The sequence below is a fragment of the Penaeus vannamei genome, chromosome 37 (assembly GCF_042767895.1).
Source record: "Penaeus vannamei isolate JL-2024 chromosome 37, ASM4276789v1, whole genome shotgun sequence".
Classification (NCBI taxonomy): domain Eukaryota; kingdom Metazoa; phylum Arthropoda; class Malacostraca; order Decapoda; family Penaeidae; genus Penaeus; species Penaeus vannamei.
Genome location: NC_091585.1, coordinates 1609686 through 1624035, shown reverse-complemented (window position 1 = coordinate 1624035; position 14350 = coordinate 1609686). Strand labels below are relative to the sequence as shown.

The following is a 14350-nucleotide window of genomic DNA, read 5'->3' as shown; positions in this document are numbered from 1 at the left end:
AGTAAGTAAAAGTGAGGATTTTAAAGAACTCAGCCGTGACACAAATATCCAAGGATGGCATATTTCTTCAGTGAATATGAAGTAAGTAAAAGTGAGGATTTTAAAGAACTCAGCCGTGACACAAATATCCAAGGATGGCATATTTCTTCAGTGAATATGAAGTAAGTAAAAGTGAGGATTTTAAAGAACTCAGCCGTGACACAAGTATCCAAGGATATGTTCTTGCGAGTGCGTTTGCGTGCGATGACGTCACAAACTCCCCACATCCGGTACTGCTGTCTTCGTTAAGTGAATATGATCTTTGAATTGACAGATATTGCAATTCATGATCTCGGATATCTTAAGCTTTAAATATACTTTTGATTCATCATGGGTTATTGAAATATTGCGTCGTAGGACTTTTAACTCATTGGTACATGAATTTAAAGGGTGGTACATATTTTGATTCATAGATTTTGAAAATTCTTTAGCCAATAGATATCTCTCACTCATAGACTTTTATTTTTCTATTTTTAGATTCATAGGTTAGTAGATCTTTTAATTCGCGTATCTTTTATCATTCGTATATTTTTTTTCTCCATTCATACTATACATCTTTTAATCACATATATTTTAAGTTATAGGGTAGTCGATCTTTTAACTAACAGCTGTTTTAACTCGAAGGATTGTATATCTTTTAATTCATAGATTGTGAACTCATAGGCTACCAGATCCTTTAGAATATAGAGACTTTAACTCAGTGGCCAGTAAGTGTTTTGATGTTCAGCTGCGTTATTTCTATCGTTCATTCTGTTCAAGAAGGAGTAGTTTTATTTTTGTTTTGTTTTTTCGTTTAAGAAGGGAAGGTGAACGGAGAAGCACTGATAAAGAAAGAGAATGACTTGGGAAGAAAAAGGGAGAGCGGAAATGTGAACGAATGAGCGAGAGACACACACACGCACATACACACACATACATACACAGCCGCACACTTACACACATACCCAGGTGCACACACACACGCACACAGACACACACACACATACACACATACACACATACACACACACACACACACACACACACACACACACACAAATTCACACACACAAATACACACACACATAAATACACACACACACACAAATACACACACACACACACACATAAATACACACACACACACACACACAAATACACACACACACACACACATAAGTACACACACACACACGCACACACACGTACACACACACACACACACACTCTCTCTCTCTCTCTCACACATACACACACACACACAATCAAACAGATAGACAGACAGACAAAGACACAGAGACAAACAGAACGAGAGAAAGGAAAACAAAAAAAAAGAAGTGGGTGGCCATCCCTCGAAATAAGATATGTTGTCACGTCGTCATTTTTGCGGTATTTTGTTTACTCAGAAGGGCGTGAGTGGCAAAGGAAAGGCTGTGCTTAAGAAGAATTACACTGGACGCACATTTCCTGTTGTGTTATCTTGGGAATGAATGTAGTAGTTATGTCCAGAAAAAAAAACACTGATGTAAGAACAAATGAACAAAAAATTAAAGCTTATTATTAAAGTTTATCAGTCAAAGAATCAAACAAATAAAAAAGAAATTAAAGTTTATCATTCAAAGAATCAAACAAATAAAAAAGAAATTAAAGTTTATCATTCAAAGAATCAAACAAATAAAAAGAAATTAAAGTTTATCATTCAAAGAATCAAACAAATAAAAAAAAATAAAGAAAGTTTATCAGTCAAAGAATCAAACAAATAAAAAAAATAAAGTTTATCAGTCAAAGAATCAAACAAATCAAAAAAAAATAAAGTTTATCATTCAAAGAATCAAACAAATAAAAAAAATAAAGAAAGTTTATCAGTCAAAGAATCAAACAAATAAAAAAAAGAAAGTTTATCAGTCAAAGAATCAAACAAATAAAAAAAATAAAGAAAGTTTATCAGTCAAAGAATCAAACAAATAAAAAAAAATAAAGAAAGTTTATCAGTCAAAGAATCAAACAAATAAAAAAAATAAAGAAAGTTTATCAGTCAAAGAATCAAACAAATAAAAAAATAAAGAAAGTTTATCAGTCAAAGAATCAAACAAATAAAAAATAAAGAAAGTTTATCAGTCAAAGAATCAAACAAATAAAAGAAAATAAATAAAGTTTATCAGTCAAAGAATCAAACAAATGAAAAAAATAAAGAAAGTTTATCAGTCAAAGAATCAAACAAATAAAAAAAAAATAAAGAAAGTTTATCAGTCAAAGAATCAAACAAATAAAAAAAAATAAAGAAAGTTTATCAGTCAAAGAATCAAACAAATAAAAAAAATAAAGAAAGTTTATCAGTCAAAGAATCAAACAAATGAAAAAAAATAAAGAAAGTTTATCAGTCAAAGAATCAAACAAATAAAAAAATAAAAAAGTTTATCAGTCAAAGAATCAAACAAATAAAAAAAATAAAGAAAGTTTATCAGTCAAAGAATCAAACAAATGAAAAAAAATAAAGAAAGTTTATCAGTCAAAGAATCAAACAAATAAAAAAATAAAGAAAGTTTATCAGTCAAAGAATCAAACAAATAAAAAAATAAAGAAAGTTTATCAGTCAAAGAATCAAACAAATAAAAAAAAAATAAAGTTTATCAGTCAAAGAATCAAACAAATAAAAAAAATAAAGAAAGTTTATCAGTCAAAGAATCAAACAAATAAAAAAAATAAAGAAAGTTTATCAGTCAAAGAATCAAACAAATAAAAAAAATAAAGAAAGTTTATCAGTCAAAGAATCAAACAAATAAAAAAAATAAAGAAAGTTTATCAGTCAAAGAATCAAACAAATAAAAAAATAAAGAAAGTTTATCAGTCAAAGAATCAAACAAATAAAAAATAAAGAAAGTTTATCAGTCAAAGAATCAAACAAATAAAAGAAAATAAATAAAGTTTATCAGTCAAAGAATCAAACAAATGAAAAAAATAAAGAAAGTTTATCAGTCAAAGAATCAAACAAATAAAAAAAAATAAAGTTTATCAGTCAAAGAATCAAACAAATAAAAAAATAAATAAAGAAAGTTTATCAGTCAAAGAATCAAACAAATAAAAAAAATAAAGAAAGTTTATCAGTCAAAGAATCAAACAAATAAAAAATAAATAAAGAAAGTTTATCAGTCAAAGAATCAAACAAATAAAAAATAAATAAAGAAAGTTTATCAGTCAAAGAATGAAACAAATAAAAAAAATAAAGAAAGTTTATCAGTCAAAGAATCAAACAAATGAAAAAAAATAAAGAAAGTTTATCAGTCAAAGAATCAAACAAATAAAAAAATAAAGAAAGTTTATCAGTCAAAGAATCAAACAAATAAAAAAATAAAGAAAGTTTATCAGTCAAAGAATCAAACAAATAAAAAAAAAATAAAGTTTATCAGTCAAAGAATCAAACAAATAAAAAATAAAGAAAGTTTATCAGTCAAAGATTCAAACAAATAAAAAGGAAAATAAAAATAAAGAAGGTTTATCAGTCAAAGAACCAAACAAACAAAAAAAATAAAGTTTATCAATCAAAGAGTTAAATAACTTCAAAATCACTCACCTTTTCAGCGGTGTTGTTGCAGATGACACGATATTCCTCCGAAAAAGTGCCTTTGACCCAACAACTGCAGCCCTTGTTGCATTCGAGCTCCGTGGCAGAGTCGGCAGCCGCCATACCCAGTGCCACGAGGGCCACGATCTTCAGGAAGGGCGTGTGTGGCGTCTGGTGCCATGCTGAGGGCGCCATTGTTCTGCTGAGGGAAGATGGTGTTTTAGGTTTTTTTTATTGGGAGTTTTTGCTTTAATCGCTTTTTTATTCTCTCTCTATATATATGGCTATTTGTCTTTTTTCTTTCTCTCCCTCCCGTTCTCTCTCTCTCTCTCTGTGTCTATCTATTTACCTTTCTCTTTCTCTCCCTCCATCTCTCTCTCTCTCTCTCTCTCTCTCTCTCTCTCTCGTTGTTAAAAATATAAGAATAAAAAAACAGACATAAGTCCGTTAAATGTGTGTGTGTGTGAGTGAGTGAGAGAGAGAGAGAGTGAGAGAGAGAGAGAGAGAGAGAGAGAGAGAGAGAGAGAGAGAGAGAGAGGGAGAGAGAAAGAGAGAGAGAGAGAGAAAGAGAGAAAGAGAGAGAGAGAGAGAGACAGAGAGAGAGAGAGAGAGAGAGAGAGAGAGAGAGAGAGAGAGAGAGAGAGAGAGAGAGGGAGAGAGAGAGAGAGAGAGAGAGAGAGAGAGAGAGAGAGAGAGAGAGAGAGGGTTAGTCGACAATCACAGAAATCAGTACTGGATAAAACCATCAAGGAGTAATGCTCTGATTTCCGAACAAACAAAGGCGTCAGTTGCTTGCCTCCCGTGTCATGCTCCTTTCAAACAAAGGCGTCTATTGCTTGCCTCCCGTGTCATGCTCCTTTCAAACAAAGGCGTCAGTTGCTTGCCTCCCGTGTCATGCTCCTTTCAAACAAAGGCGTCGGTTGCTTGCCTCCCGTGTCATGCTCCTTTCAAACAAAGGCGTCAATTGCTTGCCTCCCGTGTCATGCTCCTTCCAAACAAAGGCGTCAATGTCTTGCCTCCCGTGTCATGCTCCTTTCAAACAAAGGCGTCAATTGCTTGCCTCCCGTGTCATGCTCCTTTCGAACAAAGGCGTCAGTTGCTTGCCTCCCGTGTCATGCTCCTTTCAAACAAAGGCGTCACTTGCTTGCCTCCCGTGTCATGCTCCTTCCAAACAAAGGCGTCACTTGCTTGCCTCCCGTGTCATGCTCCTTTCAAACAAAGGCGTCAGTTGCTTGCCTCCCGTGTCATGCTCCTTTCAAACAAAGGCGTCACTTGCTTGCCTCCCGTGTCATGCTCCTTTCAAACAAAGGCGTCAATTGCTTGCCTCCCGTGTCATGCTCCTTTCAAACAAAGGCGTCACTTGCTTGCCTCCCGTGTCATGCTCCTTTCAAACAAAGGCGTCAATTGCTTGCCTCCCGTGTCATGCTCCTTTCAAACAAAGGCGTCAATTGCTTGCCTCCCGTGTCATGCTCCTTTCAAACAAAGGCGTCATTTTCTTGCCTCCCGTGTCATGCTCCTTTCAAACAAAGGCGTCAATGTCTTGCCTCCCGTGTCATGCTCCTTTCAAACAAAGGCGTCCCGTGTCATGCTCCTTTCAAACAAAGGCGTCAATTGCTTGCCTCCCGTGTCATGCTCCTTTCAAACAAAGGCATCAATTGCTTGCCTCCCGTGCCATGCTCCTTTCAAACAAAGGCGTCAGTTGCTTGCCTCCCGTGTCATGCTCCTTTCAAACAAAGGCGTCAGTTGCTTGCCTCCCGTGTCATGCTCCTTTCAAACAAAGGCATCAATTGCTTGCCTCCCGTGCCATGCTCCTTTCAAACAAAGGCGTCAGTTGCTTGCCTCCCGTGTCATGCTCCTTTCAAACAAAGGCGTCAGTTTCTTGCCTCCCGTGTCATGCTCCTTTCAAACAAAGGCGTCAATGTCTTGCCTCCCGTGTCATGCTCCTTTCAAACAAAGGCGTCAGTTGCTTGCCTCCCGTGTCATGCTCCTTTCAAACAAAGGCGTCAATGTCTTGCCTCCCGTGTCATGCTCCTTTCAAACAAAGGCGTCAATTGCTTGCCTCCCGTGTCATGCTCCTTTCAAACAAAGGCGTCATTTTCTTGCCTCCCGTGTCATGCTCCTTCCAAACAAAGGCGTCACTTGCTTGCCTCCCGTGTCATGCTCCTTTCAAACAAAGGCGTCACTTGCTTGCCTCCCGTGTCATGCTCCTTTCAAACAAAGGCGTCATTTTCTTGCCTCCCGTGTCATGCTCCTTTCAAACAAAGGCGTCAGTTGCTTGCCTCCCGTGTCATGCTCCTTTCAAACAAAGGCGTCAATGTCTTGCCACCCGTGCCATGCTCCTTTCAAACAAAGGCGTCACTTGCTTGCCTCCCGTGTCATGCTCCTTTCAAACAAAGGCGTCAGTTGCTTGCCTCCCGTGTCATGCTCCTTTCAAACAAAGGCGTCAGTTGCTTGCCTCCCGTGTCATGCTCCTGTCAAACAAAGGCGTCACTTGCTTGCCTCCCGTGTCATGCTCCTTTCAAACAAAGGCGTCATTTTCTTGCCTCCCGTGTCATGCTCCTTCCAAACAAAGGCGTCACTTGCTTGCCTCCCGTGTCATGCTCCTTTCAAACAAAGGCGTCAGTTGCTTGCCTCCCGTGTCATGCTCCTGTCAAACAAAGGCGTCAATGTCTTGCCTCCCGTGTCATGCTCCTTTCGAACAAAGGCGTCAATGTCTTGCCTCCCGTGTCATGCTCCTTTCAAACAAAGGCGTCAATTGCTTGCCTCCCGTGTCATGCTCCTTTCAAACAAAGGCGTCAATTGCTTGCCTCCCGTGCCATGCTCCTTTCAAACAAAGGCGTCAATTGCTTGCCTCCCGTGTCATGCTCCTTTCAAACAAAGGCGTCAATTGCTTGCCTCCCGTGTCATGCTCCTTTCAAACAAAGGCATCAATTGCTTGCCTCCCGTGTCATGCTCCTTTCAAACAAAGGCGTCATTTTCTTGCCTCCCGTGTCATGCTCCTTCCAAACAAAGGCGTCACTTGCTTGCCTCCCGTGTCATGCTCCTTTCAAACAAAGGCGTCACTTGCTTGCCTCCCGTGTCATGCTCCTTTCAAACAAAGGCATCAGTTGCTTGCCTCCCGTGTCATGCTCCTTTCAAACAAAGGCGTCAATTGCTTGCCTCCCGTGTCATGCTCCTTTCAAACAAAGGCGTCAATGTCTTGCCACCCGTGCCATGCTCCTTTCAAACAAAGACGTCAATGGCTTGCCTCCCGTGTCATGCTCCTTTCAAACAAAGGCGTCAGTTGCTTGCCTCCCGTGTCATGCTCCTTTCAAACAAAGGCGTCAATTGCTTGCCTCCCGTGTCATGCTCCTTTCAAACAAAGGCGTCACTTGCTTGCCTCCCGTGTCATGCTCCTTCCAAACAAAGGCGTCACTTGCTTGCCTCCCGTGTCATGCTCCTTGCAAACAAAGGCGTCAATGGCTTGCCTCCCGTGTCATGCTCCTTCCAAACAAAGGCGTCAATTGCTTGCCTCCCGTGTCATGCTCCTTTCAAACAAAGGCGTCACTTGCTTGCCTCCCGTGTCATGCTCCTTTCAAACAAAGGCGTCAATTGCTTGCCTAAAGTGTCATGCTCCTTTCAAACAAAGGCGTCAATGTCTTGCCTCCCGTGTCATGCTCCTTTCAAACAAAGGCGTCAATTGCTTGCCTCCCGTGTCATGCTCCTTTCAAACAAAGGCGTCAATGTCTTGCCTCCCGTGTCATGCTCCTTCCAAACAACGGCGTCAATGTCTTGCCTCCCGTGTCATGCTCCTTGCAAACAAAGGCGTCAGTTGCTTGCCTCCCGTGTCATGCTCCTTGCAAACAAAGGCGTCAGTTGCTTGCCTCCCGTGTCATGCTCCTTTCAAACAAAGGCGTCAGTTGCTTGCCTCCCGTGTCATGCTCCTTTCAAACAAAGGCGTCAATGTCTTGCCTCCCGTGTCATGCTCCTTTCAAACAAAGGCGTCAATGTCTTGCCTCCCGTGTCATGCTCCTTTCAAACAAAGGCGTCAATTGCTTGCCTCCCGTGTCATGCTCCTTTCAAACAAAGGCGTCAATTGCTTGCCTCCCGTGTCATGCTCCTTTCAAACAAAGGCGTCAGTTGCTTGCCTCCCGTGTCATGCTCCTTTCAAACAAAGGCGTCAATTGCTTGCCTCCCGTGTCATGCTCCTTTCAAACAAAGGCGTCAGTTGCTTGCCTCCCGTGTCATGCTCCTTTCAAACAAAGGCGTCAATTGCTTGCCTCCCGTGTCATGCTCCTTTCAAACAAAGGCGTCAATGTCTTGCCTCCCGTGTCATGCTCCTTTCAAACAAAGGCGTCAATGTCTTGCCTCCCGTGTCATGCTCCTTTCAAACAAAGGCGTCAATTGCTTGCCTCCCGTGTCATGCTCCTTTCAAACAAAGGCGTCAGTTGCTTGCCTCCCGTGTCATGCTCCTTTCAAACAAAGGCGTCAATTGCTTGCCTCCCGTGTCATGCTCCTTTCAAACAAAGGCGTCACTTGCTTGCCTCCCGTGTCATGCTCCTTTCAAACAAAGGCGTCAATGTCTTGCCTCCCGTGTCATGCTCCTTTCAAACAAAGGCGTCAATTGCTTGCCTCCCGTGTCATGCTCCTTTCAAACAAAGGCGTCAGTTGCTTGCCTCCCGTGTCATGCTCCTTTCAAACAAAGGCGTCACTTGCTTGCCTCCCGTGTCATGCTCCTTTCAAACAAAGGCGTCACTTGCTTGCCTCCCGTGTCATGCTCCTTTCAAACAAAGGCGTCAGTTGCTTGCCTCCCGTGTCATGCTCCTTTCAAACAAAGGCGTCAGTTGCTTGCCTCCCGTGTCATGCTCCTTTCAAACAAAGGCGTCAATTGCTTGCCTCCCGTGTCATGCTCCTTTCAAACAAAGGCGTCAGTTGCTTGCCTCCCGTGTCATGCTCCTTTCAAACAAAGGCGTCAATTGCTTGCCTCCCGTGCCATGCTCCTTTCAAACAAAGGCGTCAATTGCTTGCCTCCCGTGTCATGCTCCTTTCAAACAAAGGCGTCAATTGCTTGCCTCCCGTGTCATGCTCCTTTCAAACAAAGGCGTCATTTTCTTGCCTCCCGTGTCATGCTCCTTTCGAACAAAGGCGTCAATTTCTTGCCTCCCGTGTCATGCTCCTTTCAAACAAAGGCGTCAGTTGCTTGCCTCCCGTGTCATGCTCCTTTCAAACAAAGGCGTCAGTTGCTTGCCTCCCGTGTCATGCTCCTTTCAAACAAAGGCGTCAATTTCTTGCCTCCCGTGTCATGCTCCTTTCAAACAAAGGCGTCAATTGCTTGCCTCCCGTGTCATGCTCCTTTCGAACAAAGGCGTCAATTTCTTGCCTCCCGTGTCATGCTCCTTTCAAACAAAGGCGTCAATTGCTTGCCTCCCGTGTCATGCTCCTTTCAAACAAAGGCGTCAGTTGCTTGCCTCCCGTGTCATGCTCCTTTCAAACAAAGGCGTCAATTGCTTGCCTCCCGTGTCATGCTCCTTTCAAACAAAGGCGTCAGTTGCTTGCCTCCCGTGTCATGCTCCTTCCAAACAAAGGCGTCAATGTCTTGCCTCCCGTGTCATGCTCCTTTCAAACAAAGGCGTCAATTGCTTGCCTCCCGTGTCATGCTCCTTTCAAACAAAGGCGTCATTTTCTTGCCTCCCGTGTCATGCTCCTTTCAAACAAAGGCGTCAATTGCTTGCCTCCCGTGTCATGCTCCTTTCAAACAAAGGCGTCAGTTGCTTGCCTCCCGTGTCATGCTCCTTTCAAACAAAGGCGTCAATTGCTTGCCTCCCGTGTCATGCTCCTTTCAAACAAAGGCGTCAGTTGCTTGCCTCCCGTGTCATGCTCCTTCCAAACAAAGGCGTCAATTTCTTGCCTCCCGTGTCATGCTCCTTTCAAACAAAGGCGTCAATTGCTTGCCTCCCGTGTCATGCTCCTTTCAAACAAAGGCGTCACTTGCTTGCCTCCCGTGTCATGCTCCTTTCAAACAAAGGCGTCAGTTGCTTGCCTCCCGTGTCATGCTCCTTCCAAACAAAGGCGTCAGTTGCTTGCCTCCCGTGTCATGCTCCTTTCAAACAAAGGCGTCAATTGCTTGCCTCCCGTGTCATGCTCCTTTCAAACAAAGGCGTCAATTGCTTGCCTCCCGTGTCATGCTCCTTTCAAACAAAGGCGTCAATTGCTTGCCTCCCGTGTCATGCTCCTTTCAAACAAAGGCGTCAATTGCTTGCCTCCCGTGTCATGCTCCTTTCAAACAAAGGCGTCAGTTGCTTGCCTCCCGTGTCATGCTCCTTCCAAACAAAGGCGTCAATTTCTTGCCTCCCGTGTCATGCTCCTTTCAAACAAAGGCGTCAATTGCTTGCCTCCCGTGTCATGCTCCTTTCAAACAAAGGCGTCATTTTCTTGCCTCCCGTGTCATGCTCCTTCCAAACAAAGGCGTCAATTTCTTGCCTCCCGTGTCATGCTCCTTTCAAACAAAGGCGTCAATTGCTTGCCTCCCGTGTCATGCTCCTTTCAAACAAAGGCGTCACTTGCTTGCCTCCCGTGTCATGCTCCTTTCAAACAAAGGCGTCAGTTGCTTGCCTCCCGTGTCATGCTCCTTCCAAACAAAGGCGTCAATTTCTTGCCTCCCGTGTCATGCTCCTTTCAAACAAAGGCGTCAATTGCTTGCCTCCCGTGTCATGCTCCTTTCAAACAAAGGCGTCATTTTCTTGCCTCCCGTGTCATGCTCCTTCCAAACAAAGGCGTCAATTTCTTGCCTCCCGTGTCATGCTCCTTTCAAACAAAGGCGTCAATTGCTTGCCTCCCGTGTCATGCTCCTTTCAAACAAAGGCGTCACTTGCTTGCCTCCCGTGTCATGCTCCTCTCAAACAAAGGCGTCAATTGCTTGCCTCCCGTGTCATGCTCCTTTCAAACAAAGGCGTCAGTTGCTTGCCTCCCGTGTCATGCTCCTTCCAAACAAAGGCGTCAATTTCTTGCCTCCCGTGTCATGCTCCTTTCAAACAAAGGCGTCAATTGCTTGCCTCCCGTGTCATGCTCCTTTCAAACAAAGGCGTCAGTTGCTTGCCTCCCGTGTCATGCTCCTTTCAAACAAAGGCGTCAGTTGCTTGCCTCCCGTGTCATGCTCCTTTCAAACAAAGGCGTCAATTGCTTGCCTCCCGTGTCATGCTCCTTTCAAACAAAGGCGTCAATTGCTTGCCTCCCGTGTCATGCTCCTTTCAAACAAAGGCGTCAATTGCTTGCCTCCCGTGTCATGCTCCTTTCAAACAAAGGCGTCAATTGCTTGCCTCCCGTGTCATGCTCCTCTCAAACAAAGGCGTCAATTGCTTGCCTCCCGTGTCATGCTCCTCTCAAACAAAGGCGTCAATTGCTTGCCTCCCGTGTCATGCTCCGTTCAATCAAAGGCGTCAGTTGCTTGCCTCCCGTGTCATGCTCCTTTCAAACAAAGGCGTCAGTTGCTTGCCTCCCGTGTCATGCTCCTTTCAAACAAAGGTGTCAATGTCTTGCCTCCCGTGTCATGCTCCTTCCAAACAAAGGCGTCATTTTCTTGCCTCCCGTGTCATGCTCCTTTCAAACAAAGGCGTCAGTTGCTTGCCTCCCGTGTCATGCTCCTTTCAAACAAAGGCGTCAGTTGCTTGCCTCCCGTGTCATGCTCCTTTCAAACAAAGGCGTCAATTGCTTGCCTCCCGTGTCATGCTCCTGTCAAACAAAGGCGTCAGTTGCTTGCCTCCCGTGTCATGCTCCTTTCAAACAAAGGCGTCAATTTCTTGCCTCCCGTGTCATGCTCCTGTCAAACAAAGGCGTCAGTTGCTTGCCTCCCGTGTCATGCTCCTTTCAAACAAAGGTGTCAATGTCTTGCCTCCCGTGTCATGCTCCTTTCAAACAAAGGCGTCAGTTGCTTGCCTCCCGTGTCATGCTCCTGTCAAACAAAGGCGTCAGTTGCTTGCCTCCCGTGTCATGCTCCTTTCAAACAAAGGTGTCAATGTCTTGCCTCCCGTGTCATGCTCCTTTCAAACAAAGGCGTCAGTTGCTTGCCTCCCGTGTCATGCTCCTGTCAAACAAAGGCGTCAGTTGCTTGCCTCCCGTGTCATGCTCCTTTCAAACAAAGGCGTCAATTGCTTGCCTCCCGTGTCATGCTCCTGTCAAACAAAGGCGTCAGTTGCTTGCCTCCCGTGTCATGCTCCTTTCAAACAAAGGCGTCAATTTCTTGCCTCCCGTGTCATGCTCCTGTCAAACAAAGGCGTCAGTTGCTTGCCTCCCGTGTCATGCTCCTTTCAAACAAAGGTGTCAATGTCTTGCCTCCCGTGTCATGCTCCTTTCAAACAAAGGCGTCAGTTGCTTGCCTCCCGTGTCATGCTCCTGTCAAACAAAGGCGTCAGTTTCTTGCCTCCCGTGTCATGCTCCTTTCAAACAAAGGCGTCAGTTGCTTGCCTCCCGTGTCATGCTCCTGTCAAACAAAGGCGTCAGTTGCTTGCCTCCCGTGTCATGCTCCTTTCAAACAAAGGCGTCAGTTGCTTGCCTCCCGTGTCATGCTCCTTTCAAACAAAGGCGTCACTTGCTTGCCTCCCGTGTCATGCTCCTTCCAAACAAAGGCGTCATTTTCTTGCCTCCCGTGTCATGCTCCTTTCAAACAAAGGCGTCAGTTGCTTGCCTCCCGTGTCATGCTCCTTTCAAACAAAGGCGTCAGTTGCTTGCCTCCCGTGTCATGCTCCTGTCAAACAAAGGCGTCAGTTGCTTGCCTCCCGTGTCATGCTCCTTTCAAACAAAGGCGTCAGTTGCTTGCCTCCCGTGTCATGCTCCTTTCAAACAAAGGCGTCACTTGCTTGCCTCCCGTGTCATGCTCCTTCCAAACAAAGGCGTCATTTTCTTGCCTCCCGTGTCATGCTCCTTTCAAACAAAGGCGTCAGTTGCTTGCCTCCCGTGTCATGCTCCTGTCAAACAAAGGCGTCAGTTGCTTGCCTCCCGTGTCATGCTCCTTTCAAACAAAGGTGTCAATGTCTTGCCTCCCGTGTCATGCTCCTTTCAAACAAAGGCGTCAATGGCTTGCCTCCCGTGCCATGCTCCTTTCAAACAAAGGCGTCAATGGCTTGCCTCCCGTGTCATGCTCCTCTCAAACAAAGGCGTCAATGTCTTGCCTCCCGTGCCATGCTCCTTTCAAACAAAGGCGTCAATGTCTTGCCTCCCGTGTCATGCTCCTCTCAAACAAAGGCGTCATTTTCTTGCCTCCCGTGTCATGCTCCTTTCAAGCAAAGGCGTCAGTTGCTTGCCTCCCGTGTCATGCTCCTTTCAAACAAAGGCGTCAATGTCTTGCCTCCCGTGTCATGCTCCGTTCAAACAAAGGCGTCAGTTGCTTGCCTCCCGTGTCATGCTCCTTTCAAACAAAGGCGTCAATTGCTTGCCTCCCGTGTCATGCTCCTTTCAAACAAAGGCGTCAATTGCTTGCCTCCCGTGTCATGCTCCTTTCAAACAAAGGCGTCAATTGCTTGCCTCCCGTGTCATGCTCCTTTCAAACAAAGGCGTCAGTTGCTTGCCTCCCGTGTCATGCTCCTTTCAAACAAAGGCTTCAATTGCTTGCCTCCCGTGTCATGCTCCTTTCAAACAAAGGCGTCAATTGCTTGCCTCCCGTGTCATGCTCCTTTCAAACAAAGGCGTCAATTGCTTGCCTCCCGTGTCATGCTCCTTTCAAACAAAGGCTTCAATTGCTTGCCTCCCGTGTCATGCTCCTTTCAAACAAAGGCGTCAATTGCTTGCCTCCCGTGTCATGCTCCTTTCGAACAAAGGCGTCAGTTGCTTACCTCTCCCCCCCCCCCCGTCCCCTCGAGGTAAAAAAAAAAAAAAAAAAAAAAAAAAGAATGTCTAAATTATACCTACATAGGTTTGGTTTTAGCTTAAAGAGCCCGTAGAATAACTTATTTTTTCCGAATTTTTGTTAGCTTGGCTTGTCTCTCCTTGACCCCTCCTTGACCCCTCCGAGAACAGCTGAAATGGCGTCCCTGCTTTCAAAATTTTCTTTGAGATTTGGGAACGAAATAAAGAAATGAAGAAATAAAGAAATAAAGAATAAGGCAGTAGAGGGAATGGGATAAGATTAACCAACAAAGTTGTTGCGATAAAGTCACGTTGCGCCCAAAGAATCAGATGACGCCTTGTCATTTTGGAACAAATTTCTCCCGATTCAATTTTCCTGGCCTTCTCGCCAATGCAGTTTTCACTTCTCTTAATATTTCTGAATAATAAGAGTCTACGGTCATCGTTTGTGCTTCGAGGAAATCTATTAAGATTAGCTCCTTAGAATTTCACCAAAACGGTAGCCATCTTCCTCCGAGCTGACCTCTCAGAAGCCAATGTTTTGACCGAATCTGACCCGCAAGCCCTGTCTTCTGGTACAAATTGTCCCATAACATCATCTCCAATCTTCCATGAACACTGAAAGTTCAGCTCCTAGAGGCACCCGATCTCCGCGCAGTGCTGAAGGCAGCCAACGAGCTAAAAGTTGACTCGAGGCCCAGAAGTTCGCTTGCAAAGGAAAGTGCTGAACGTTGCTGAACTTCAGTCGTTGAATAATAACGCGAGGGACGTATTTCACGAGATTCTGACCTTTATTTAATTGCTTGGCCTATCTAAAAAAAAAAAAAAAAAAAAAAAAAAAAAGTTTCTGCAAACTTCCCCTGGACTTTCGCTGGTATCAAGATCGATTTTTTCTACGGCACATATATATATATATATATATATATATATATATATATATATATATATATATAT

At 44.0% G+C, this 14350-nt stretch overlaps 1 protein-coding gene across 1 annotated transcript in view; it reads right to left on the bottom strand.

Moving 5' to 3' along the window:
• Positions 1-3589: 3589 nt before the first annotated feature.
• The window catches only part of LOC113826852 (uncharacterized), a gene marked incomplete at its 3' end in the record, with an annotated part of 11147 nt that continues 386 nt past the window's right edge, over positions 3590-14350 (bottom strand). Inside the window, 1 exon segment of the mRNA XM_070115227.1 lies at positions 3590-3779. Within this exon segment, the coding sequence (XP_069971328.1) occupies positions 3590-3775 (186 nt within the window).